This window comes from Petaurus breviceps, unplaced genomic scaffold (genome assembly GCF_028583685.1).
Source record: "Petaurus breviceps papuanus isolate PSGF00001 unplaced genomic scaffold, PetGlider_PUasm1.0 186, whole genome shotgun sequence".
Taxonomy (NCBI): Eukaryota; Metazoa; Chordata; class Mammalia; order Diprotodontia; family Petauridae; genus Petaurus; species Petaurus breviceps.
The window spans coordinates 44,976,641-45,001,186 of NW_027185798.1; the positions used below are offsets into that span (position 1 = coordinate 44,976,641).

General features: G+C 37.8%; 1 protein-coding gene across 1 annotated transcript in view; it reads right to left on the minus strand.

Annotated features, from left to right (window-relative positions):
- The window catches only part of RAP1A (RAP1A, member of RAS oncogene family), an 88,035-nt gene that overhangs the window by 22,836 nt on the left and 40,653 nt on the right, over window positions 1-24,546 (minus strand). Inside the window, exon 2 of the mRNA XM_069089282.1 lies at window positions 7,195-7,225. Coding sequence (XP_068945383.1) covers window positions 7,195-7,225 — 31 coding nt within the window. The remainder of the gene's footprint in view (window positions 1-7,194; window positions 7,226-24,546) is intronic.

The following is a 24,546-nucleotide window of genomic DNA, read 5'->3' on the forward strand; positions in this document are numbered from 1 at the left end:
TTCAACACACATTTATTAAGCATTTATACATGCTGGACACTGTGCTAGAGACACAATGGCAAAAATGTTCCTCAATTTGCTCATTTTCCATGACCTTCTCTTCCTCCACCTCACCTCAGCCACATATATAGTCATATCCTTGATCTTGCCATCACCGATGAAATGTCCCCCCTCCATGTCCAAGAATTCTAAAATCCCCCTTTCCAACAATAATCTATTGGCTTTTCACCTCTCCTTCTACCTTTCCTTATAAAAACCCTAGTTTTTTTTGCATCATGACCTCCAATCATTTGACCTTTCAATTCTCTCCCAAGCTATTTCCCCAGTACTAACCACTTTCTCTTTTCTTAATCTGGACCCCTTGGTGAATCAATTTAACTCTTCACTGTCTTCCTCTCTTGAATCCTAACCCTCTATCATAAAGCCAATTACACCCAGTCAAGTCTCAGCCTTGAGGTACTGATCACTCCCACCATCTGCCACCTTCACTCCTACACATGTTGCTGAATGAAGTTGGAGGAAAAAAAATCACTCAACCATTCTGACTGGGTCCTCTACAAATTTATGTTACACAGCCTCAAGACTGGGCCCTCACTGCTGCTGGGCGATCCTACTATGCCTCCCTTATCATCTCATTATTCCACTCTCAAAGCAGCTCTTCCAAACCTTTTCATTCCCCCTCAAACCTCCCATGGCTCCCCATCGCCATGCTACTCTTAGCTGAGAACCTGACTTCATATTTTACAGAAAAAACTGAAAGCATTAGCCATAAATTCCCTCTTCATTCATCTATCACTCAGGTACTTTTGCCATTCTTTCTTCCTTCATCCCATCTCACAAGATGAAGTGGCCTTACTCCTACTAAGGCTAATCCCTCTACTTGTTCAAATGATCTCATTCCAACCTGTCTCCTCTGAGATTGCCCTCTTTGTCATGTCACCTCTTCCTTTATTTTCAATCTCTCCCTGTTTCCTGGCTCATTTCCCACTGCTTTTAAACATGCTCATGACTTCCCCAGGCTGGAAAAAACCTCACTTGATCCCCAGTGCCATCCTATATCTTTTCTGCCCATTGTAGCTAAACTTAAAAAGGCTGTCTACAATAGGTGCCTCTCCTTTCTCTCTTCCCAATCTCTTCTTAACCTTTATAATTCAGTTTCTAACTTCATTTCACCAAAATTGCCCTCTCCAAAGTTACTAATGATCTCTTAGTTGCCAAATCCACTGGCCTTTTCTCAATTCATTCTCTTTTATCTCTTCTGCAGTCTCTGACACTGCTGATCACCCTCTTTCCTTAATACTATCTTCTGTCTAGGTTTTCAGGACACTATTCTCTCCTGGTTTTCATCCTTTCTATCTGATTGCTCCTCTGTCTCCTTTGCTGGATCCTCTTCCAGATCACACCCTCTAACACAAGGTATTCTGCATGTTCAGTTCTCGGTCCTCTTCTCTTCTCCTTCTATACTACTTCACTTGGTGATCTTATAAGCTCCCATGGATTTAATTGTCATCTCTATGCTGATGATTCTCATATCTCCTCATTCTGCCCCATCTCTTTCCTGACCTCCAATATCACATCTCTAAACTGCCTTTCAGATATCTCAAACTGTATGCCTAAACTCAATGTCTAAAAATGAACTCATTATTTTTTCCCCTAACCCCCTGCATTTTCCAACCCCTTCAATTTCTAGGGCATTTCCTCTGTTTATTATTCCCTATTTATCCTGTATTAGGCTTGGTTTCCTGGCACATAGCAGGTACTTAATGAAAGTTTATTAACTGAGTCCCTTTCTTCTGCCCTATTCCTTAACTCAAAACCAAGCTAATTTCTACCTAATCCTTTCCTGCTAACTCTGATTAAGTGACCCTTCTCGTTAAGGTTAATTTCTCTACCTATGCCTTCAATTTTAATCTTTATCTTTATTCCAACAACTTGCCTCACCCACCTATCATTTCACCCCCTCTAATCATCAGTTTCTTACTAACTGACTTCTTTCCTACTGCCCTTTAAAGCATGCATTTTACAGATTCTTTAAAGCAGTCATTTTACAGATGAAGAAACAGAGCAGAGGAAAATGACTTGCCCAAAGTAATGAGGTAATGGAGCCCAGATCTATTCTCTAAAAAACAAACAAAAAAACCAACTTTCACTTGACCCTAACCTCCCTTCAAGCTATTTCCTCTCTCCTCCTTTCATTGCCAAACTCCTAGAAAGGATTCTCCACACTTCTTACACCCATTTCTTTAAGCCCAACATCTCAATTCCTTGAGATCTGGTTTCTGGACCCACCAGTTAATAGAAATTGTCTCAAAGGTTACCAATATTCTCCTAAATTTTAAGTCCTATCACCTTTTCTCATTAGTCCTCATTCTCCTTGCATTATTTGTAGCTTTTTGACACTGCTGATAACTTCCTCCATCTGACATTTTCTTTTCCCTTGGGTTTAATGCCACTGTTCTTTCCTACTTCACTTACCTGCCTGAATTTTCCTTTTCAGTCTCTGAATTATCACTCCTCTCCTCCTGCCCCTTCAGGGCAGGTATATTATCAGCTCCCACTGGTTCAAGTAAGACTTTAATGCAAATGACACCCACATTTATGTAGCTAGGTTCAATTCCTCCACTGAACTCCAGTTCCACATTATCAACTGCATGATGGCTGTCTTCCTCCCAGATGTCCTATAAGCACTTCAATCTCAACAAAACAGAAGCTAACATCTTTCCTCCTAATATTACCGCTCTTCCAAATATCCCTATTTCTTGAGGGCATTGCCATCCTCCTAAGCACCCACATTCATAACCCGGGAGTAATCTATGACTCTTTCCTTTGCCTTATACTAACCTCAAATCTACTTCCGCAATCTATCACAGCCTTCTCTATCCTCACAAAGCCATCATTGTAATAGTCTAGGTAAGAGGTGGCAAGCCTGCATTAGGATATAATGCCTGTGTCTGTGTAGAGAAGGTGATGGGTAAGGGAGTCTTTTAAAAAACAATGGTACTCTGTTTTCTCTTTTACCTATTGTGCTCCTTCTGAATCAAATATTCTAGTGTGGAATAATATTATAGTCACATATGTTATACCATCAATGCTCAATGGTACCTCTGGGGTCACATTTGCTTCTGTTAGGATCTACAGTTTACCTTACTCATTACCCACACTCTATGCATTATTACAGATTATTTGCTGGCTCCTTTCTAGGATGTTGCTTGCTATAAATTACTGGCACTTGTACCATTCTGCCTCCTATACTGTAGTTATTCCATATAATATCTCATTTGGTAGACATAAATAAGATTTTTTCTTCCTTCTTTTCCTTCTCAGTTTAAAATCTGATCATGAGTGTACTGGATAGACTTTTGCACTTGGAATCAGAAGTCCTGGATTCAAATCTCAGACACTTACTAGGTGTGTGACTCCATGAAAGTTATTTAATCTCTCTGTGTCTCACATTCCTCATTTGTACAATGAAAAAGTTGGACTCGGTAACTGCTAAGATCACTTTCAGTTCTCAGTCTAAGATTTTATGATTAAATTTTTGTAGGATCACAGGTAAACTCTTAGCAGCCACTGTTAGGTCTACTACATAAACTGCTGAGAAGCTTATCATTGCTATCTTTTAAATCAAGACCACAGGTTCACAAATCTAGAGCTAAAAGAGCCTCAGAGACCACAGAGAAGGAAAGTGAGGTCCTGAGAGGTTAAAAGCCCAGTGACTCTTCTCACAAGTAGTAAGCATTAGAGGTGGCATTTGAACCCACGTCTTCAGACTCCAGAGTGAATGTTCCTTCTGCTCTTGGAGCCAATGCCAAAGAAAATGGGAGTTGAGAGTTAAGGAAGTATCTATACTTATTTGTTCAAGTTCATGGAAACAGGAGTGAAGTGGAAAGGGGACCACCAGCCCTACTACCTGGCTTTATGCAGGGAAGGAGAGAGGGAGAAAGAACATGTTCCAGAGGTACCTTATAGGTTACATAGGATAATTATGAATTAGCCTAAGAACCTAACTACTAGCTATAACTTTTTTCTAAAGGGAAATGCTTTTGAATTCCAAGCAATAAACTTCAGACAAATCTTTACAACACAACCCATTCTAAGTTGAGGACTATAAATGAATGTAACACTCCCAGTGGAATGTCTCTAGAATGGCATTGTGATGCAGCACAGCAGAAGTGTCCTATGCCTTTAAGGATTCCAGAACTGAGTAAAGGTAGCACCTTATCATCCCCCACTGCCAAGCTTTTCTATTTTCCAGTCAAAAATTTATTAAGAGTATATACTATATTTAAGACACTGTGCGTGGTGCTGGATATACAAAGACAAAAATGGAATCATTCTTGTCCTCATCCTTACATTCTTCAGTCTCTCTGCCATGGCTTTTCCTCTTTCCTGTGTCAGTCTATTCTTCATGGACAGTCTACCAATCTCACTCACTTTCTCTAGGCTTCTCTTCATTATTGTCCTCTCTGCAGTGTCCTGTGGTTTCTTCCATATTTGCAGACTTCAGTTAAAGAATGGATGGTAGACAGTACCAAACAATTGAAAACTCCCTTATTTCCATGTGATAAACTGATCAAGCACAATGCATCAAGGCATCCCCCTCAGGTCTCTGGCTTTCTTCCAATAAAGGTGCTCCTTTATTCCTCTGGATGCTTGGGTGTCAACTCTTTGCTGTAAAAGAAGTTCTCTCTACTACACTCCAAGCCATTGAAAATATTTCAGCATCCAGGTATTCCTTCCATCCTACCTTGTTCCCTAAGATAACTAATGCTTTTTGTTTTTTTAAGGAAATCTATTATGTATAGATCAAATTTTAATTACAAAGAATGGAGGTAGAAAAGCAGCCATTTACTTTCTAGGACATACAGAATCCTCTTTATAAAATGCCCCAAAGATGATCTACCAGAACTTAATTACACTTAGGAAGAGGAAAGCAATGCAAAACCAAAGTAGAAGGTTTCCAAGGCCTTCAATCCCATGTCTTGGGACAGGAGGGCTGACCACATTCCCATGCACAATAAAACAGTGTGAGCTCAGTTGATTTCTATAACTTACTTTACTTTCAGAAATGGCTACATAAAACTAATATATTTTATATAGGTGCCACTACAATCTCACTCCAAATCTATGCTGTTCCTCATGTTTCATGAACGATTACTAGGCATAGAGAACCACCCACTCAAAAACTTTATCCATCATTCAGCTTAACTTATCTAGGTCTACTTGCCAAGTACCAAGAGGTAATATACCATTTATGACTACAGTTGTGAAAATGCAAAATAGCTTTCAGTAACCTTATGAAGATGTACTACACAGGAATAAAATAAAGATGCTGCACCATAAAAACCCCAATCCCTAACTCTAGCCTCACTGTTTTGTCTTTTCCTGTTTGTCTCTATATTCCTTTGTTCCTTTCCCCTCCCCAGCAGAGTACAGTAACAAGTCTTCTCTTGCAACATCACTACCTAGAATATAGCCAAGAACTGAGAAACAAGTAAAAAAGGCCTCTAGCAGCAAAATAGATTTGAGAGGCAGCAAGGTATATTGGAAAGGGTGAATTTACGGTAAGGAAGACCAGAATTCAGATCTAGGCATGGACAGTAACTAGCTATATGATCTAGCAAGTTACACCACATCTCTGAGCCTTAGTTTTCTTCCCTATAAGATGAGAAAAATATACTGCCTATTTCATAGTTTCCTATGAAGAACATTTTATAACCTTGCAATAGTATACAATATATACAATAGTATATAACTGTTGCTATGTTACAAAATCTATGAATTAAACAGAATGCATTTTACTCACAAGAAAGCTCCCCCAAACTCCAGGGTCTATTTATTCAAACATATTTCAAATGAGCTTAGCTACCTAGTTTTCCAGCCTACAGTGGGTGTCAGTCAGGAATAGCAGAACAGTAAGATGATGGAGAAAGACACAGTAACAGCAGCAAGACATGACAGGTGACAACAAGGAAGAGACAGGGGAAAACTATTTAGAAAGCCTAAAAAAGGTTTTAACAATTTCAGTACTTAAAGTAATAAGTACCATGACTTTTATTTGGGCATACCTGACTCCTTAATGATACTAGAGATATGCAGCATTATTGTACAGAACTGACATATTTGTTATTTTATCTAGACTAGACTACAACATCTCACTATACTGCTTTGCAGAACAGACATCATGGAAGACTTCATCCTTTCAGCAGCTCCAAAGCTTTCCCCATGGAACCCTGCTATCCTGATGGTGAGTGCCTCACAAGGCCAAATACATCAAGGCAGCTCCAGCAAGTTCCATTCTGACCCTCTCACCTCTCCTCTGCCTTCACTCCCCTCTCTCCCTCCCCGGTCATCTTCTAGCCTGCTGTACTGTACATCCTCTCTGTTCAACTCTATCTCTTCAAGTTCTAGAACAATATTCAAATCAATATTGCCATTGTGTCAATTTATTCTCGATGGTTCCCTTCCCCAGTCCCTGTAACTTTGCAAATCAATAACCAATATGCACATCCATGGCAACCTATTCCCTATATGTATGGTCTTTCTCTAGTAATAATAGTTAGTATTTATTTAGCACTTTAAGGTTTGCAAAGCACTTTATGTTATTTCATTTGATTCTCACAACAACTCTGTAAGGTAGGTCCTATTATTATTATCTCCATTTTACAGATGAAGAAACTGAGTTCAAAGAGGTTAAGAAATTTGTCCCCTAATCACACAGTTAGTGTCTGAAGCAGAATTCAAATTCAAGTCTTCCAGGTTCCAAGTCCCATGTTAGCTTCCATCTCATTAGATGCTGCCATTATTAGAATGTAAGCTCCTTGAGGACAGGGACTGTTTTTGCTTTTGTGCTTAGTATGGTGTTTGGCACATAATGGTGAAAAATGCTTTTTTGTTCATTCATTTATTCAACAGAGATATGTGTTCCTAGCTCTTAATTTAAATTCATTTTTAAAAAGTGCTATTGAGTTTAAGTCATTTATTCCACTGTAAGTTAGGAGCTCTTGGTTTAAAGAAAAAACAAAAACCTTTCCCTCTTGCTTTATAGTGACCACTGTTATAAAGCTATCATATATTAGTGTGTATTAATAAGACTTATTTACTACCAGGGTTATGCTTACTAGTTAGACAATTAACTCACCAAAGCAGACTTCCCCACGCCTCCTGAACCAAGGACCACTAGCTTGTACTCACGCATGATGTGGTCTGTTCAAATGCTGACAATCTGAAAAACAGGAGGAATACCTAGGATGAGAAATATATTATAAATGTATTACTATCACATTAAACAATGGTAATTTCTCTTAGCAAACTAAGGAGAGAGAGAGAGCACATGGAAAATTACACCTAGGCAGCCAGGTAGCACAGTGGCTAGAGTGCTAGGACTAGAGTCAAGAAGTCCTGAGTTCAAATTATGGCCTCATACTTACTAGCTGTGTGACCTTGGGCAGGTTATTTAACACCTCTGCCTGGGTTTCTTCAAATGTAAAATGGGAATTATAATAATAGCACCTACCACCCCGGGGCTGTGTAAGGATTAAGTGAAATAATACTTGTAAGGTGTTAAGCACAGTGTCTGGCAAATAGTAGGCGTTATATAAATGCACACTGTTATTATTATTATTATTACAACATTTAGTTAACATAAATTCATAAGAGGCCTATGATTTACTGTTCTAAAGATCATTCATCTAACTGAAGATCCTTAGTCAACATTGCTTACAAAACATGCAAAAATGTTCTGTTACACAGGACTATAAAAATCAAGATGTTCTCATCATTCACCATAGATCTAACTCAAAGACAGTCATACATTTAATATATAATACAAATTACTTTTAAAATAAGTTATTCATATAACCTAGTATTTGCTCAAAATATAACCTAGGATTCCTTGAAACAACTAGAGATTGTTTTGGGAAACTGAAACTGGAGATTGAGCAATATAAGTGACCACTAATCAAGGCTGCAGGTATTCCTTTTGTGTACAGTTTGGAACACTGAAGTCCTAATTCTCAAATTCTGCAATTCTGTGAGATTATAGGAGATTACACTAAACTTTACTGGCAGTTATTTGTAAACTAAATAGCTGAATGCATTACATCTGTTCAGAACCTGAAGAGGGGAAAAAAACTTCTCCAGCATAGACAGTAGTTAATATTATAATCAAGAGGTTTAGAATGGAGATTTTTTAAAAAGCTATCAAATAGAGGAAAGATAACAAGAAAGTTTATCAAGTCACTTATGCAGAGAAAAGCAGGATAGAATAGATTATTGAGTATGTAAACAAAGCATTATGAATGGCACCCCTTGCCAACCATCTCAATATCTAAGCAATACTATGAATGAGGCTGAAATATTTACCGACAAATGTTAACAATTTAAAGAAGAGTCTGTTATTTTGACAGAGCTCTTAAATTTTCCCCCAAATATTGACATATATGACATAGTGGGTAGAATGTTGGAAGATCTGAGTTTGAATTCTGTCTCAGACATTGAGTAGCTGTGTACTCTGGGCAAGTTACTCAATCTCTCTTGAGTCTCAGTTTCCTCATCTGTAAAGTCAGGATAGTAACAGCAGCTACCTTCTGGGGTAGTTGTAAGGATCAAATCAGATAAGATACATAGATGACAGAAAACCCTTTGCAATTCTTTTTTTTTTTTTAAAGCAATCGGGGTTAAGTAACTTGCTCAAGGTTACACAGCCAGTTATTTCTGGGTATGGTGCTGAGTATCGGGGCCCAGATTTGATCCAGGTCATCCCCACACTGGAGCCGGTGCTCTTACTCGCTGAGCCACCTGGCCGCCCCTAAGCAACTGAGGTTAAGTAACTTGCTCAAGGTTACACGGCCAGGTGTTTCTGGGTGGGTGCTAAGTGTCTGAGCCCAGGATTCGATCTCCAGGTCTTCTCAACACTGGAGCCGGTGCTGTTACTGTGCTACCTGGCTGCCCCAACCCTTCGCAATTCTTAAAAGAGCTTTGTAAATGGTAGCTATTATTATTACACAGGCAATAGGTATGTGTTTAAAAAGTGATGTTTAAATTATCATTACTATTTTATGAATTTTATTCATAAATGCACATGACATTTGAGATGCCTATGAGACATTTTGATATGCATTACTGGTAGCTGATGAGGAGGCAGCAGGAGTTCACTCAAATGACTGGGACTAACTATATATCTGAGGAGCTGTCAACATAGAAATATTAGTTAAACTGAAGAATTCACCAAGATAGTATAGCCTCTAGGAACAAGAATCAGAGGTTCCCAAAGCGGGCAATACCACCATGGGGGTTGGAGGGGTACTGGAATGATCCAGAGGGGCAGTAGTAGCCTTGGGTTCAACTGGGGGGGGGGGGGAAGGGCAAGACAATGAATAAAAATAAGGGAATGGTGGAAGCACAAGAAAAGAAGAAAAGAAAATTCTGAAAATCCATTCAAATATGTTTCGTCTGTTGTGTAACAGATTTGAAGTCATAGTGATTACATCATTTTCCAAATAAACACACAAAATGCAACTGATCAGTGGTCAGGTCCTCAGATAGGTCTTACCAAGTAAGTGTTGACAAGCGAGCTTGTCAGGAAGTCCAGCATGCATTGGCAGGAATACATGCCTGTAATGACTTGTTTACAATACGATACTATATGGTTATATGATACAATGTTGCATCATGAAAATAATGGTTTTTATTTTTTTGAAATGCCGCAAATTTCAAAAAATCGTTGAGGGATTAAAGATTTCCAGGGGGGCACTGAGTAATTTTGGGGGGGCGATAGGTCAAATAAGTTTGCAAACTTCTGCACTACTAGATGATCCTTGAGGTCACTTTTAGCTGTCTACCTGCATGAATTCTTAACCTTTTTGTATAACGGATCCCTTTAGCAGTCTGATGAAATCTATGCACCTCTCCTAAGAATAACATATTTAAATGTGTAAACTAAAAATACAAAGAGTTACAAAGAAATACAATTTTGGGAGAAATAGTCATCAAATTTTTAAGTTAATAGGCCCCTAGATAAAAATCCCTGGATAAGGAATACCAATTCTATGGGATCAGCATTAGTAATATTTCAGTGAATAAGGATTAAGACGGCCCTTTTGTCAACTTCTAAAGATCTACCTTTTCTATATCTCTAAAGATTATAAAGACCCTATTCTGGATCCACTGTTTCCATACTCACAGAGATGGATAAATTTGGTTTTTTTTTTATGAACAAAGCCACAAGTCAAATCTTCAACTATGGCTTAAGTCTGGAAGGGGAAAAAGGAGCAAATATCTAGTCAAAGGCACATTTAGGGTGACACAAAAACATATAGTAAGGACAAGATAAACTACGAGGCATCAAAATACCAGGGTAGTCTGAGCTGTAGCACCAAGGAAGGGAGGAGGTCTGAGTCAAATTAAGTAAAGTTCTCTGAGGCCTCTATGTGCCAAGAAATTTGATGAGATCTCATATGTGTTCCTTAAAATGGCCATGTTTAAAACAACTCTGAAAGGCTTAAGAAATCTGGGTCATTACAATGACTAATTATCTGTCCAAAGGATAGATGATGAAGTATGCTGCCCAAAATTCCTGAAAAAGATGTGGTGGACTCAGAGTACAGAATAAGACGTATTTTTGGACATGGACAATTTGTTTTGCTTGAATATGTATTATTTTTATAGTGGTTTTGGTTCCCTCTACTCCTGCCCCTTCCTTCAATGGGGCAGTGTGGGAGAATTGGAAAAAAAAAATTTAATGGACACATTTCCCAATGTCACACAATGTAACAACATTTCTTAGAATGGATTGGTATCCTGTATTTCTACCTCTTTTTTTTTTTTTAATGTGCCAACTGAGTGATAAGAAAACTTGCTGCCAACAGATATGAAGGGAAATACAGGCAGATCATCCTTGGTTCTAATCTCTTTTCAAGACTCCACTAAATCTAGGAATCGACATACTAAACAATACACAAATCTATTCTCTTTAATCCATAGTGTGTATTTTCACAGAACACACTTTGATATAGCTATATTTGTACTTCTAAGGCAATAATATGTCCTGACAAAGTCAATTTATTCTGAATACTATTCTGCAAAGCAGCTCAACCCTGCCCTTCAAGTTAAATGGCAAAATATTCAAGTGCCAAAGTTATTTTTCTTTAAGAACCTAATATTATACATTTAAAGTTGAAAGGAATCTTTAGAGTCTATCAAGTCAGATTCTTTCATTTTACAGAAGAGGAAAGTGGCTGAGAGAACTTACATGACTTGCCTTGGGTCACAGAGTGTGAGTGGCAACTCTAGACTCAGAAATCTGTAAACTGGACCCACCTACCTGTTATTTGAATGAAATAGCATTTTAATTCAGCCAAAAAAAATCACTAAGAGCCTAATGTCAAGGTTCTAAAATAAAAAAGAACAACACCTTAACACCTACAGAATATAGAATAGGGATGATATGAAGAAGGTAGTATAGTATAGTAAAAAGAATGCTGTATTTGGCGCTGGAAGACCTGACCTGAAATCTCTGCTTCACTACTTAATACTGTATGACCTTGGGCAAGTCACAACTCATCTAAGGCTCATTCTTCCCCTACGAAAGTCAGTCAGTCTATAAACATTTATTAAGGACCTACCACGAAGTCAGGCACCATGCTAATAAGAAAGGTAAAAGATTGTGTTCTTGAAAACTCACAAATTAATAGGGAAAACAACATGCAAATATCTATATGCAAAAAAAAACCCTTATCTATAGAATGAATTGGGAATAATCAAGAGAAGGAAGGCACTAGAATGAAGAAGGCACAGGAAAGGCTTCCTGTAGAAGGTAGATTTTTTGGGGGGACTTGAAAGAAACCAGGAGGCAAAATAATAGAGGAGAGAATTCCGACCATGGGGGAAAGCCAATGAAAACTGCCCAGAGTCAGGAGATGGAGTGTCTTGTTCAAGGAAAAGGAAAGAGGAGAGTGTTACTGGATTCAGCAAAGGAGACTGACAGGTAGTATTATGAAAACTTAGAAGAAAGTAGAAGAGGGTGACCAACAGTGTCAAAGGCTGCAAAGGTCAAGAAGGATGAGAATCAAGAAAAGGTCACCATATTAGGCAATGAAGAGATTGTTAGCAACTTTGGAGAGAAACTGTAGAATTAAGAAGTAAGAGTAAAGAAGCGGAGGTATTTATTGTAGACAGTCTTCTCAAGGAATTTAGCCACAAAAGGAAGGAGAAATATGGGATAAAAGGGAAAAGAGATATGGGACAGCTAAGAGGGATGGATGGTTTTTGAAACCCTTTAGGTAAGGGTTTTTGAGGAGGTGGGGATAAAGGTAGGTTTGTAGGCAGTAAGGAAGCATCCAGTAGAGAGTAAGAGACTGAAGATAAGTGGGGATGCTAGAGGAAGACAATATATTAGAGAAGTTGTCTTCTAATATATTATAGAAGAATATATTAGAAGACAATATATTAGGAGGAAATGCTGTCACTTGTGTATTTATAGGTAGTTGCCTTGGCAAGGAAAAGGGCTACCTTATCATATGAAACAGGGGTGAAGGAGATAGTGAAAGAAGGCATCTGAGTGATGGAGGAAGAAGATGAGAAAAGTGGAAACTCTCAGCAAAAGGTCTTTTTTTCAGTAAAATAGGAAGAAAGGTTCTCAGCTGGTAGGGTGCAGGGAACAGATGCCATGGAAGGTTTGAAGAAGGATGAAAAGGTTTGGACAAGCTGCTGTGAGTGGGATAGTGAATCAGAGAGGTTTAAAAGGCTTGCCTTGCTATAGCTGACATCACATTACATAAATTTATAGCGGGCCCAGGCAGCACAGTTTCATGATTTTCTCCATCTTTCTTCAGTACCACATGTGTAGGGACAAAGGCAGTGGCTGATGAGAGTAATCCAAGGCTGAGGCCTGGAACAGCAAAATCAGCAATATGATAAAGAGGCAAGGGACTCAAGAGAAAAGGACAGATAGTGTAGAATTTAACTGGTTCAACAAAGGGTCAAAATGAGGAAAGGAGAACAGATATAATGCAAGGGTGATGGCCTGAGAGACAACTGAAGGATGGAGGAACTGAAGGGCACAGTGTGGGTGAAGAATAGAGGGAACAAAGCTGAGGGAAAGATGGAATAACAACAGTGATCAGGTGGAGATGTTACTGAATAATGGTGGTAGAGGGAGAACCTGGAAGTAGCAATGGGGAACAAGGAGTATTTCCAACTCTCCCAACTCTCTTGAAGAGGGAAAGAGGGAGAGAGAAGGAGAGGAAGAAAGAGGGAGAGAGAGGGAGGAGAGAGGGAGGGAGAGAAAGAGACAGAGAGAGACAGAGACAGAGAGAGAGACAGACAGAGACAGAGAGACAGAGTATGTGTATATTTGGGGAGTGGGGTTGTGTGTGGAGTGGAATGAAAGAAAATAAGTACAGCTAGGGTAGAAATGGCAGCTATGTGGGGTTGGGGTTCTATGTTATCAAGAGGGATTCAGGAAGCTATCTAGAAGATGGAAAGAGTAGTAAAGGAAAGGGAAAGATTTAACATGAAAGCAAATTTGTTGCCTATGGAGCAGACAAAATGAAGATAGGTGGCAGACTAGATAGTCACTAAAGTATTTTTACCTCTAAATCTATCTTGTGAATCTTGGCTCTGTTATTGGGTGACTAGTCCTTTCTAGGCCCTAAGTAAAAACTGAGGGAGAGACTAAATTTCTAGGGTTCCTTCTAGGGCTAAAGCCTATAATCCTATCATATTTTCTTTCTAAAGGGGTTACTACTAACTCATTATTGCCAAGTTAGAAACCACTATATTCTTCCAAGTAAATCCTATGCCTTTTTATGGAAATCTCTCTTGATCTCTGCACTCACAATACAGGACCAGAAAACTTCTCTTTCTGTTCAAGATTTCCCTACAAATAAGGAGAACCACAAATCCAGCGATAAACATTTTACAGTGTTTACATTTTGAGTCAGAATTGGTTCCCCCTACCAATGCAGATCAAACAAATACAACCTTTTCATTTTTCTTTTTAAAAAAGTTATATTCAGTAAAACTATACTGAAATATTTACCTTCAGAAAACACAAGATGATTCTTTTAAAGAATAATCCCACTCCCAGCTTTGTCTTTACTTCAGTTTGCTTTTTAGTGGATAAACTTGCAAATAGCAGGAAGAAATATTTTCCTTTAGAATAGTGAATTTGAAATGATAAGTTTGTTAAGGGCAAATTATTTATTATAGCAAACTAAACTATATCCCTTGAAAATTAATAGAAAAATCACAGTTTGGAAAAGAAACTTTTGTTTGGAATCAATCCTTACAAATGGAAATGGATAAGGTATTTTGGTCATATATAAATGACTAAATATTCAGTCAACAAACAATTATTAAGGTCTTACTATGTGCCAGGCACTGAACTAAGCAACAGAAATAGAAAGGCAAAGGCAGCCCTTGCTCTCAAGAAGCTCACCTTCTAATGGTGTAGACAATAAGTCAATAGATACATAGAAGAAATATACAGAGTAGATGGAAGGCTACTTTAGAGAAGGCACTATCAGCAGGGAGAATTAGATAGAACATTAATTAAGCACCTACTATGTGCCAGGCACAGTATGATTTCTTTAGTCTGTATTGTTTGTGGTATGCATGCACACATGTCTATGCTAGGAATCAAGGAACACAAAACCACATTTAGCTCTCTAAAATAACGATTTATGTGATGCAAAGCATGTCAATATAGAAATACAAAATGTTTTTTGGTAAGGAGAAATCATCTATCTATACTATCACTAGAAGATGTCTTCTTTGTCATCTTAACCCTAAAAGGAGAGAGTATCATGCCTTTAGCAGGCTTTTTTGTCTATATAAAGACAAACTAATGTCTTGATTAAAAATAAAAAAGTATACATATCTACCCTGAAGTAGTCTAAATTTTAGAATTACTTAAAAACCATTATTGGTTTTAAATATAATAAATTATCCAATAAATCCATTATTGAAACTAGATCTTTCTAGAATTGGAATGATCTGATGGTATTTGCCCATCATTCATAACCAGCTCACTATGATGATACCCATGATGATACCCAATTCAATTTATCCTCTTCTCACTCTTCCTTTCTTCGTCTCTGTCCTCCCTACTTTAGGCAATGACTATGTGTACGCCATATTTCTACTATTCAATGTTGTCATTCTTCTTTCTTCTGCAGGTATAATTAATTTACGTTTTCAAGTTCATTTAAGGTCCCTTGCCTTACTGCAAGATTTATTACATTATATTCATACCAGGCAGTAAATGTGGTCTAAAAGATTTTCATATTGTATGCAAAGAAGAATACTGCCAGAATGAGTTTTAGGGTTTTTTATGCACAATTTTCCAAATCTCCATGTGATACATTACAACATTGTAATAATACAGGAAAAGTGACACTAGCTTCCTTGCTGTTCAACAAATTAGACACTCCATTAGCTCCAGGCATTTTCTCTGGCTGTCCCCCATGCTTGGTATGCTCTCCATCACCTCAGCTTACTAAGGCTTCCCTGGCTTCCTTCAAGTCCCAACTAATATTTCATCTTCTATTTAATTCTAGTGCTTTCCCTCTATTAATCACTTCCTATTTATTCTACATATACATTGTTTATACATACTTGTTTGCCTGTCTCCCCCATTAGACTGTGGGTTTCTTGTGGGCAGGGACTATATTTTGTCTCTTATTGAGTTTAGCACTGAGTCTGACACATAGTAGGCACTTAACAAATGTTTATTGACTGACTGAAAAGTGTAATATTCTGTGTTAAAGACTTAAAGTTAGAAATCACACTACACAACTCATCTTGGAATATGATTACTTAAAATGTCTAATGTCATTAACTTTGTCTTTACATTTGCCTAGTACTATATTTATATTTCTGTGGACTTGTAATAATTTTTATTAGTTCATCAAAATATTATGAGGAAGACTGATATCAATTCTACAGGCAAAAAAATAAAATCAAAGCAGAAAATCAGTGATAAGAAAGATTACTTGTATAAAACTGCAGAGCAATTCCTTAAATGATAGCATTTAACATGTGTCATTATCTAAGTAGTATTTATGCCTAATAGAAGGAAAGTATGGCCAATTCTATTTTGCTTAAGAACTTCTAGAAAGGGTGATATAAGCAAATTAGGGGAGCATGGAATATTTTACCTGTCAGATCTATGGATAAGGAAGAATTCACGACCAAACAAGAGAGAGGGAATTATTAGATGTAAAATGGACAATTTTGATTACATTAAGTTAAAAAGGTTTTGTACAAACAAACCAATATAGCCAACAGTAGAGAGAAAGCAGGAAACTGGGGAAAATTTTTTACAGCAAGTTTCTCTGATAAAGGACTCATTTTCTCAGATATGTAGAGAACTGAGCCAAATTTAAAAGAATCTAAGTCATTCCACAATTGATAAATGGTCAAAGGATATGAACAGGAAGTTTTCTGAAGAAAAAAAGCTATTCATAGTCAGATGAAAAAAATGTTCTAAATCACTACCGATTAGAGAGATGCAAATTAAAACAATCATGAGGTGTGGCTAGGTGGCTCAGTGAATAGAGCACTAGCCCTGGAGTCAGGAGGACCTAAGTTCAAATCTCACTTCAGACACTTAACACAAAAACTAGCTGTGTGACCTTGGGCAAGTCACTTAACCCCAATTACCCTCCAAAAGGCAAAAAAAAAAAAATCATGAGGTAGCATCCCATATCTATAAGATTGGCTAATAAGAAAGAAAAGGAAAATGACAAGTTTGGAGGGGGTGTGTGAAAATTGGGACATTAATGCACTGCTGGTGGAGTTGTGAACTGATCCTACCATTCTGAAGAGCAATTTGGAACTATGCCCAAAGGGCTAAATAACTTTACTTACCCTTTGATCCAGCAATAAATACTAAGGCTGGATCCCAAAGAGATTAAAGAAAAAGAAAAAGGACCAATGTGTAAAAATATTTATATCAATTTTTTTTTGTGGTAGCAAAGAATTGGAAATTGAAATCTATCAATTGGGGAATGGCTAAAGAAGTTGTGGCATATGGTTGTGATGGAATACTGTTTTGCTATAACAAATGGTTAGCAGAACAATTTCAGAAAAACTTGGAAAGACTTATATGAACTGATACAAAGTGAGGTAAGCAAAACCAGAACATTGTACACAATTAACAGCAATATTGTATGATGATTGACTATGAATTGACTTAACTATCCTCAATAATACAATGATCCAAGAAAATTCTAAAGGACTTATGAAAAATATTATCTACTTCCAGAGAAAGAACTGATGGAGTCTAAGGCAGATGGAAGCATACTTTTGTAAAAACTTTCTTTCTTTTTTGGGGGGGTTTGTTTTCTTGTGTAACATGGTTAAATATGGAAATACGTAGCCTGTAACCTTGGGCAAGTTACTTAACCCCAATTGCCCTCCAAAAGGCAAATAAATAAATATGGAAATACATTTTGTATGACTGCATATGTATAATCTATATAAAATTGCTTGCCTTCTCAAGGAGGTGGGAGGGGGGAAAGAATCTGGAACTGAAAATTTAAAAAAATAAATATTTTTACTTTTTTTGTAATTGGGAAAAATAATTAAAAAACAAAATTAATTAGCATGGGAGAAAAAGAACATTTAGGTATGTTAACACTTCAGGATATAATTCCTAGGACTCATAAATTTGTTTCTCCTTGCCAAATCCATCTATTCCATTCATAAAATAACTTTGAATAAGACAGATCACAGTCATCACTCTAATCATTTGAACATGATGTATTTTTTAAAAGCCTGTACTTTTACCTCATATAAGGCAAGTAGGGACAGGTACAATAGGTTCATATCCTATAAATATATTGGCTGTGTGATCCTGGACAAATCATCTGACCTCTCAGTGATCCAGACAAACTTTCTAAGATTATAAGCTGCAGTGGAGTTGCTGACCTGTATTTATGGAGGGAGTTTCCTCATCCAGGAGGTTCCTATATCAATGAAATCACAGGTCTAATCCTCATCTCTTATTGGACAAACTGGCTGACACCATCAATGACTACAATACTGTTTTAAAAATATTACTAAAAGAATGAAAGACAAGTCCCAGGACAGCTTTGAAAATAACATGTTGAGTTGATTACATACTTGTTTAAAAACAATCTGTATGTATGGCATGGAAAGACCAAAGGCAAAGATACCAATTAGAACATTCCTAAAAATAGCTAGAGACAAGAGGTGATGATGAAGGCAAATAATAAGGTGGTGAGCAGAAAAAGAGTCAGATATGGAAGAATCTGTAAGATCTGACAAATGATTAACTATGCCATGCGAAGAAGGAGGAATGGGTGACAGTGCCAAGGCTGTTAGCCTGGCTGACTAGAAGAATGGTACTGTCAATTACAGAAACAGAAATTGGAAACTGGGTGGGTGTAGGACAGAGGTGGGGAACCTGCGGCCTCAAGGCCACATGTGGCCCTCTAGGTCCTCAAGTGCAATTCTTTGACTGAATCCAAACTTCACAGAACAAAACCCCTTAATAAAAGGATCTGTTGTGTAAAATTTGGACTCAGTCAAAAGGCTGCACCCAAGGACCTAGAAGCCCACACGTGCACTCAATGCCTCAGGTTCCCCACCTGTGATCTAAGGGAAAGATATGGACTTCTATTTTGGAAATGCTGAGGTAGAAATGTCTCTGGGACATCCAAGGTGATAGCTATATAGTTCTGTGAGTGATCTGCATGGAGATGATAACTGTAACCTTTATGGACTGTGATATGGATAATGATTCAAAGGAGACTGAGAAAGAATAGTCAAGACCAGTAGAAGAACCAAGAAAATAATGGGATGACCAGAGAGGAAAGAGTACCCAGGACAGTTGTTAAATATGGCAGAGAGGTCAGGCAGATTGAGGACAGAAAAGTTTATCAGATTTGGCCATTAAAAGATCATCAGTAGTTTCGGAGAGAGCAGTTTCAACTGAGTGATTCAATCAGAAACCAGACTTCAAATGGTTTTGGAATGTGTGAGAAGAGGGGAAATAGAAGTGATGTGTGTAGACAACTTTATCTAGGAATTTGGCTGAAAAAAATGAAGAAATAGAAGGAATGATATGGGTCTAGAAAAGGGTTCTTTTTTTATTTTAATGGACAGGGAGACTTGGGCATGTTTGAAGGCATAAGGGAAGGAACTGGTAGATAAGGAGTCACTGAAGATTGGCGGGGAGATGACTGAAGAAGCAATCTTCTAGAGAGAATAGGAGGGAATGGGGTGGCCATGTAGCACAGTGCGTAAGAGCACCGGCCCCAGAGTCGGGATGACCTGGGATTGAATCTAGGCTCAGAAACTTAGCACCCACACAGAAATACCTGGACGTGTAACCTTGAGCAAGTTACTTAACCCCAATTGCTTTAAAAAAAAATAGGAGGGAATAGGATCAAGGGCAAAATAAAGAAAGTCTGGTTTTGGAAGGGAGAAGGGCTATCATTAGAGGAAAAGGAGAGTGGGAGATGATTTCAATAGATTTTGAGAAAAAGAGAAAGGAAAAATAACAGACTGACAAACTTTTAGGATATTAATTTTTATATACTTTATCAAATTCTAGACTGAAAAATTCCTTTAGTTAAGAATTCTATCTCCCCATAATCACATAATTCTTTTCACAAAAATGTACTTTGCCTAATTCATTCAATGTTCAAATGGGAAAAAAAAAATACCAGATGACTACTGAAGAACAACAGTTCGAGGTTAGCTCATTTGATTTCAGTAAAACTACCTTAAAGTAAAATGCTTATTAAAATTGGAAAATAATTTCTAGATTCTGCCTTATAATTAAAATAATAAAATCAACTTGTGATAACATTTTTCTTCTAATGCTGTGTGCTGATCCAAAAATATCTCAAAACTACCTGTATACCATGTTTCCCCGATAATAAGATACTGTCTTATTAATTTTTTTGGAAAGAAAAACACCAGACAGCTTATTTTCAGGGGAGGGCTTATGTTGTCCTGCCTCAGCTCTCCTCCGCGGCACTGCTCTCAATGGCGCCAGCAAGCAAATCACTGGGGAAGAACAGGATGACGCGCTCACTGCTGCAGCTCTGATTGGATGCAGCTTGGAGCGCGGCGTGCGTTTCACCCGGGGGGGGGGAGACGGTGCCTACAGAGGGTACTGTAATGTAGCGTGTAGCACAGAGGATCACCTTCACTACAGTAGCAATCTCAATAGGGCTTATTTTCGGGGGAGGGCTTATTTTAGAGGAATCTTACACAGTAAGGGGAGGGCTTATTTTCGGGATAGGTCTTATTATCGGGGAAACACGGTATGCAACCAGTGTTCAGCTGCTTGGTTGGTAAATGAGTGATCATGTGCCATGTCTTGTTTTCTCAAACTTATTATTAAATCATTAAAAAGGGAGACATAAGCAAAAGGCAAAAAATGGAAAAGGGAAATAAATCTGCTCCTATATAAAACCCCTACTTACTAAAATGAATTTTCCTTCACTTTTGCTATTAACCATATATAAGATTCTTAAGTCCAAGCAGGAAACTATAAAGGTAGTGTCTAATATTTCTTAGTCTGAAGAAATAAAGTTTCATATAAAATTCAATTCTAATGGGGAAGGTAACATGTAAAGTACTGTACCTACAAAGTATATACAGTATATAAGGTAATCTCAGAGAGAAGGCATTAGAATTAGTGGTTTAGGGAAGGGGAAATGAGGAGGGAAGAGCTGGACAAAAAAAAGAGTCCTCCATAAGGTGGGTTTTGAACCGTCTTGAAGGAAATCAGGAGATGGAAGCAAGGGGCAAAGAACATTCTGAGCATGGCAGTCAGTGAAAAGGAGTCAGAAGATGGAGTACATTGTGCAAGGAACAATAAGAAGGCCCAAAGTGCTTCTGGACAGTAGAGTATGTGGAGCAGAGAAAAGGCTGGAAAGGTAGGAAGGGAGCAGGTTGTGAAAGGCTGTAAAAGTCGGAGTATTTTATATTTGTTCCTGTAGGGTAATAAGGAGTCACTACAATTGACTGAGCAGGGGAGAGACACGATCAGATTGGCACCTTAGGAAGCTGAGCAGTAGAGGATAAATTGAAGTGGGGAGGGACCTAAGGCAGAGAAGCCAGGTAGCAGGCTCAGTACTCCAGGTAAGGTGATCAGAGCCTAGACCAGGGTAGTGGCAGTGTCAGAGGGATATACATGTACAGTAGATGTGGTCAAGGTAAAGATGACAAGACTTGACAACTGACCAGTTATTTGGGGCAACTGACAGTGAGGGATGAGGACAAAATAGGAGTTTTGAGCCTGGGCAGCTGAGAGGATGGTGATGCCCTCAAAAGGAATAGTAAAATTAAAAGGGGGAAAATTTTAGGGGAAAGATAATGATTTCTGATTTGGACAAGTTAAGTCTGAGATGCCTATACAACAATCAAAGATGTCCAGCTAATGTCCAACTAATATGAGGCTGGAGGTCAGAAAAGAAATCAAGGTTGGATCACAGAATGAGGTTAGTTTAGCATGACCTGTTTTTGATGAACCCATACTGGCTGACTCTATGACCACTGTTTCTTTTACTAGAGGGTCACTAATCATCTCTTTAGTAATACATTCTAAAATTGAAGGAAAGCTCATTGGCTGGCTTTACAGCATGCATATTCTCTTCTTTTCCCTTTTCTGCAAACTGGGCAACATTTAACCTTGTATTTTCCATGATCACAAATATCACATGTATTAGTTCTGTCATACCAAAAACATGTAGCTCTGGGCCAGACAATCTGAAATCACTAAGGACAGCTATGTACCACCTTACTATCTCTTTATGGATATCAACTCCTTAATTAACTATTTTTCTTCTTTCCTTTCCACTCCAAAGGTCATTTTTCCTAGGCAACTGCCTAAAATTAAGAACTGAGCAGCAATTCCCTTTCTCTGTTGTTAGATATCAGCTCATCCAGCTGAAGAAGGGCTCCTAACCTTTCTTGAATCTTCTTTCTCCCAATAGTTAAAAAAAAAAAACCAGCCCAAAGCCTTCTTGCTGTCCTTTGCTTCCCTTTCCAGTAGTAGCCTGTTCTCTGTTAGTAGTCTACAAAGGATATTTACAGTAATATGCCACATTTCTGTTTTAACCTGTTACTTATTCTTCTATCACCTGTACACATCTTTTAAAAATCTAAAGGTGATATAAAAACAAAAGATAACATTTTTTTTAAAAATCTAGGTGGACTATTTAGTTTTCTGTGTATGCATACTGTTTTCTTCTGACAACTCCCATTTTTCTTCATTATCAGAATCCCCTTGTGTCTTTAAAAATTTCCTTCCAGAGTTTCTCATCCTTCCTGGGCCAAATTCCCCTGTAGGATTTTAGTCTATGCAATCCTATCCCTCTTTCGTCAGAATCCTCTGATATCTCATTTCCCCAAATCTGGAATTCATTTAAGACTATACCTGGTTTTCCTCTTCTTTTCTATCACAAACTCAAGAAAAAACTGGCCTCTGCTCCCAAAAGTTCTCCACTCAGCAACCACCTATCTACTAGTGATGATAATAACAACAATCATAGTAATAATAGCAAATAGTTACACAGCACTGTAGAGTTTTACAAAACATTTATACATGTGTCTATACATATACATGCATATATATGTATATATATTTCCTCATTTAACCGTCATAACAACCTTGCCAATTACGAGCCATTATTATCTCCATTTTGTAGCTGAGAAAATGAGGCAGAGAGGTTAAATGATCTGCCCAAGGTTACACAGCTAGGTGAGGATTCAAATTCAGGTCTTCTTGATTTCAAGTATGCCTAGAATTCTCTATGCATCCCCTAACTTCACCTTTTGAAATTTTCCTATCCTTCAAGGCCCTATTCAAACATTCCTTCTACTAGGAAGCCTCCCATAATTGCCCCACCTAGAAATCTTTCTTTCCTCGAACCTCTCATAACACTTGTAAGCTCTCTATGAAAATAAATTATTAAGAACTATAGTTGTCATATATTCCTAGCTGGGTGTCATATTCATTAGCGTAGCACCTTGCAAAAAGTGCTTAATAAATGTTATTTAATTGAATTGAATTCCTCCCTACCAACTATAAGCTCCACAAGGGAAGGAACTATATATATATATTTGTACATAGCATGAATTTAATAGGTTGTTGATGAATGAATTAATGAATGTTGGAGGCTCAGTATAATCCACACCAAATAATTCACAAAATGCACTCAAATGTTTGTTATGATTTACATAAAAATGTGCTTCTGTACGTACTAAGTAACCTCCATAAAATTTGCCTATTTCTGTAATTCATGTGATACAGTAGAACTAGAAAAAATTAAATAGTCCAACACTTATTTTTAAAATGAGCAACCGTAATATACTATCAAAAATATTTAGGTATGTTATGTGGAAGAACATAGCGTAATGATAATGCCAATAATAACAGCATTGATTTAGTGTCTACTATGTGCCAGCACTGTGCTAAGCACTTCATAAATATTATTTCATCTGATCCTCACAACAACACTGCACAACACTTCAAAGTAGGTGCTAGTGTTGTTCCCAGGCAGAGAGGCTCAGGGACTGGCCCAGGCCAGTCACTCACATAGTATCTGACACCACAATTAATTTCAGGTCTTCCCAACTCCAGGTCCAGCACTTGATCCACTGTGCCACCTACTTACTGTATTTATGCTTTGTTGTTCAGTCATTTTTTAGTCATGTCCAATTCTTTGTGACCCCATTTGGGGTTTGTTTGGGTTTTTTTTTTTTGCTTTTTGGAGGGCAGTTGGGGTTAAGTGACTTGCCCAAGGTCACAAGGCTAGTTTTTGTGTTAAGTTGTCTGAGGCAGGATTTGAACTCAGGTCCTCCTGACTGCAGGGCCAGTGCCACCCCTTGGGGTTTTCTTAGCAAAAATACTGAAGTGGTTTATCATTTCCTTCTCCAGAACACTCTACAGATGAGGACGCTGAGGCAGATAGGGTTAATGAACTTGCCCAGGGTCACACAGCTAGGAAGTGCCTAAGGTTGGATTTGAACTCATGAAGATGAGTTTTCCTGCCCTCCAGACCCAGCACTTTATCCACTATGTCACCTTGCTGCCTGCTGTAAGACATACATATTGATAATTTGTCTTTACGTGATAAAAAGCAATATAAAACATAAATGTGGTTCAGGTTAAGGAATTAAGACAAGTGTGGAAATTGAGACTTATGGTAAAAAACATTTATTTTATCAAATGAAGAAAGCCAAAACAAATGCTAAAGCAATTTACTTGAGTTTTTTTTTATGAGACTGGACATATATTTTGTTGATAATGCAAAAGAAGTATTTCTAGATAAACAGCTTTAACAGACTATTTACTGTTCTCAAATGGATGACAGTGTATTTATCTGATTTGGCCTGCACTATGTCAGATTCTAATTCTTAACAGTTACAATTGTTTCCGTGGTTTGGTAAGCCATTGACTAATATGGCAATTCTTTCTTAAATTTTTCTTAATGTTAAATGGAAATGAGTAAATGGCAAAAAAGGAGGTTAATTACATGCAAGTGATTTTCCATGCCT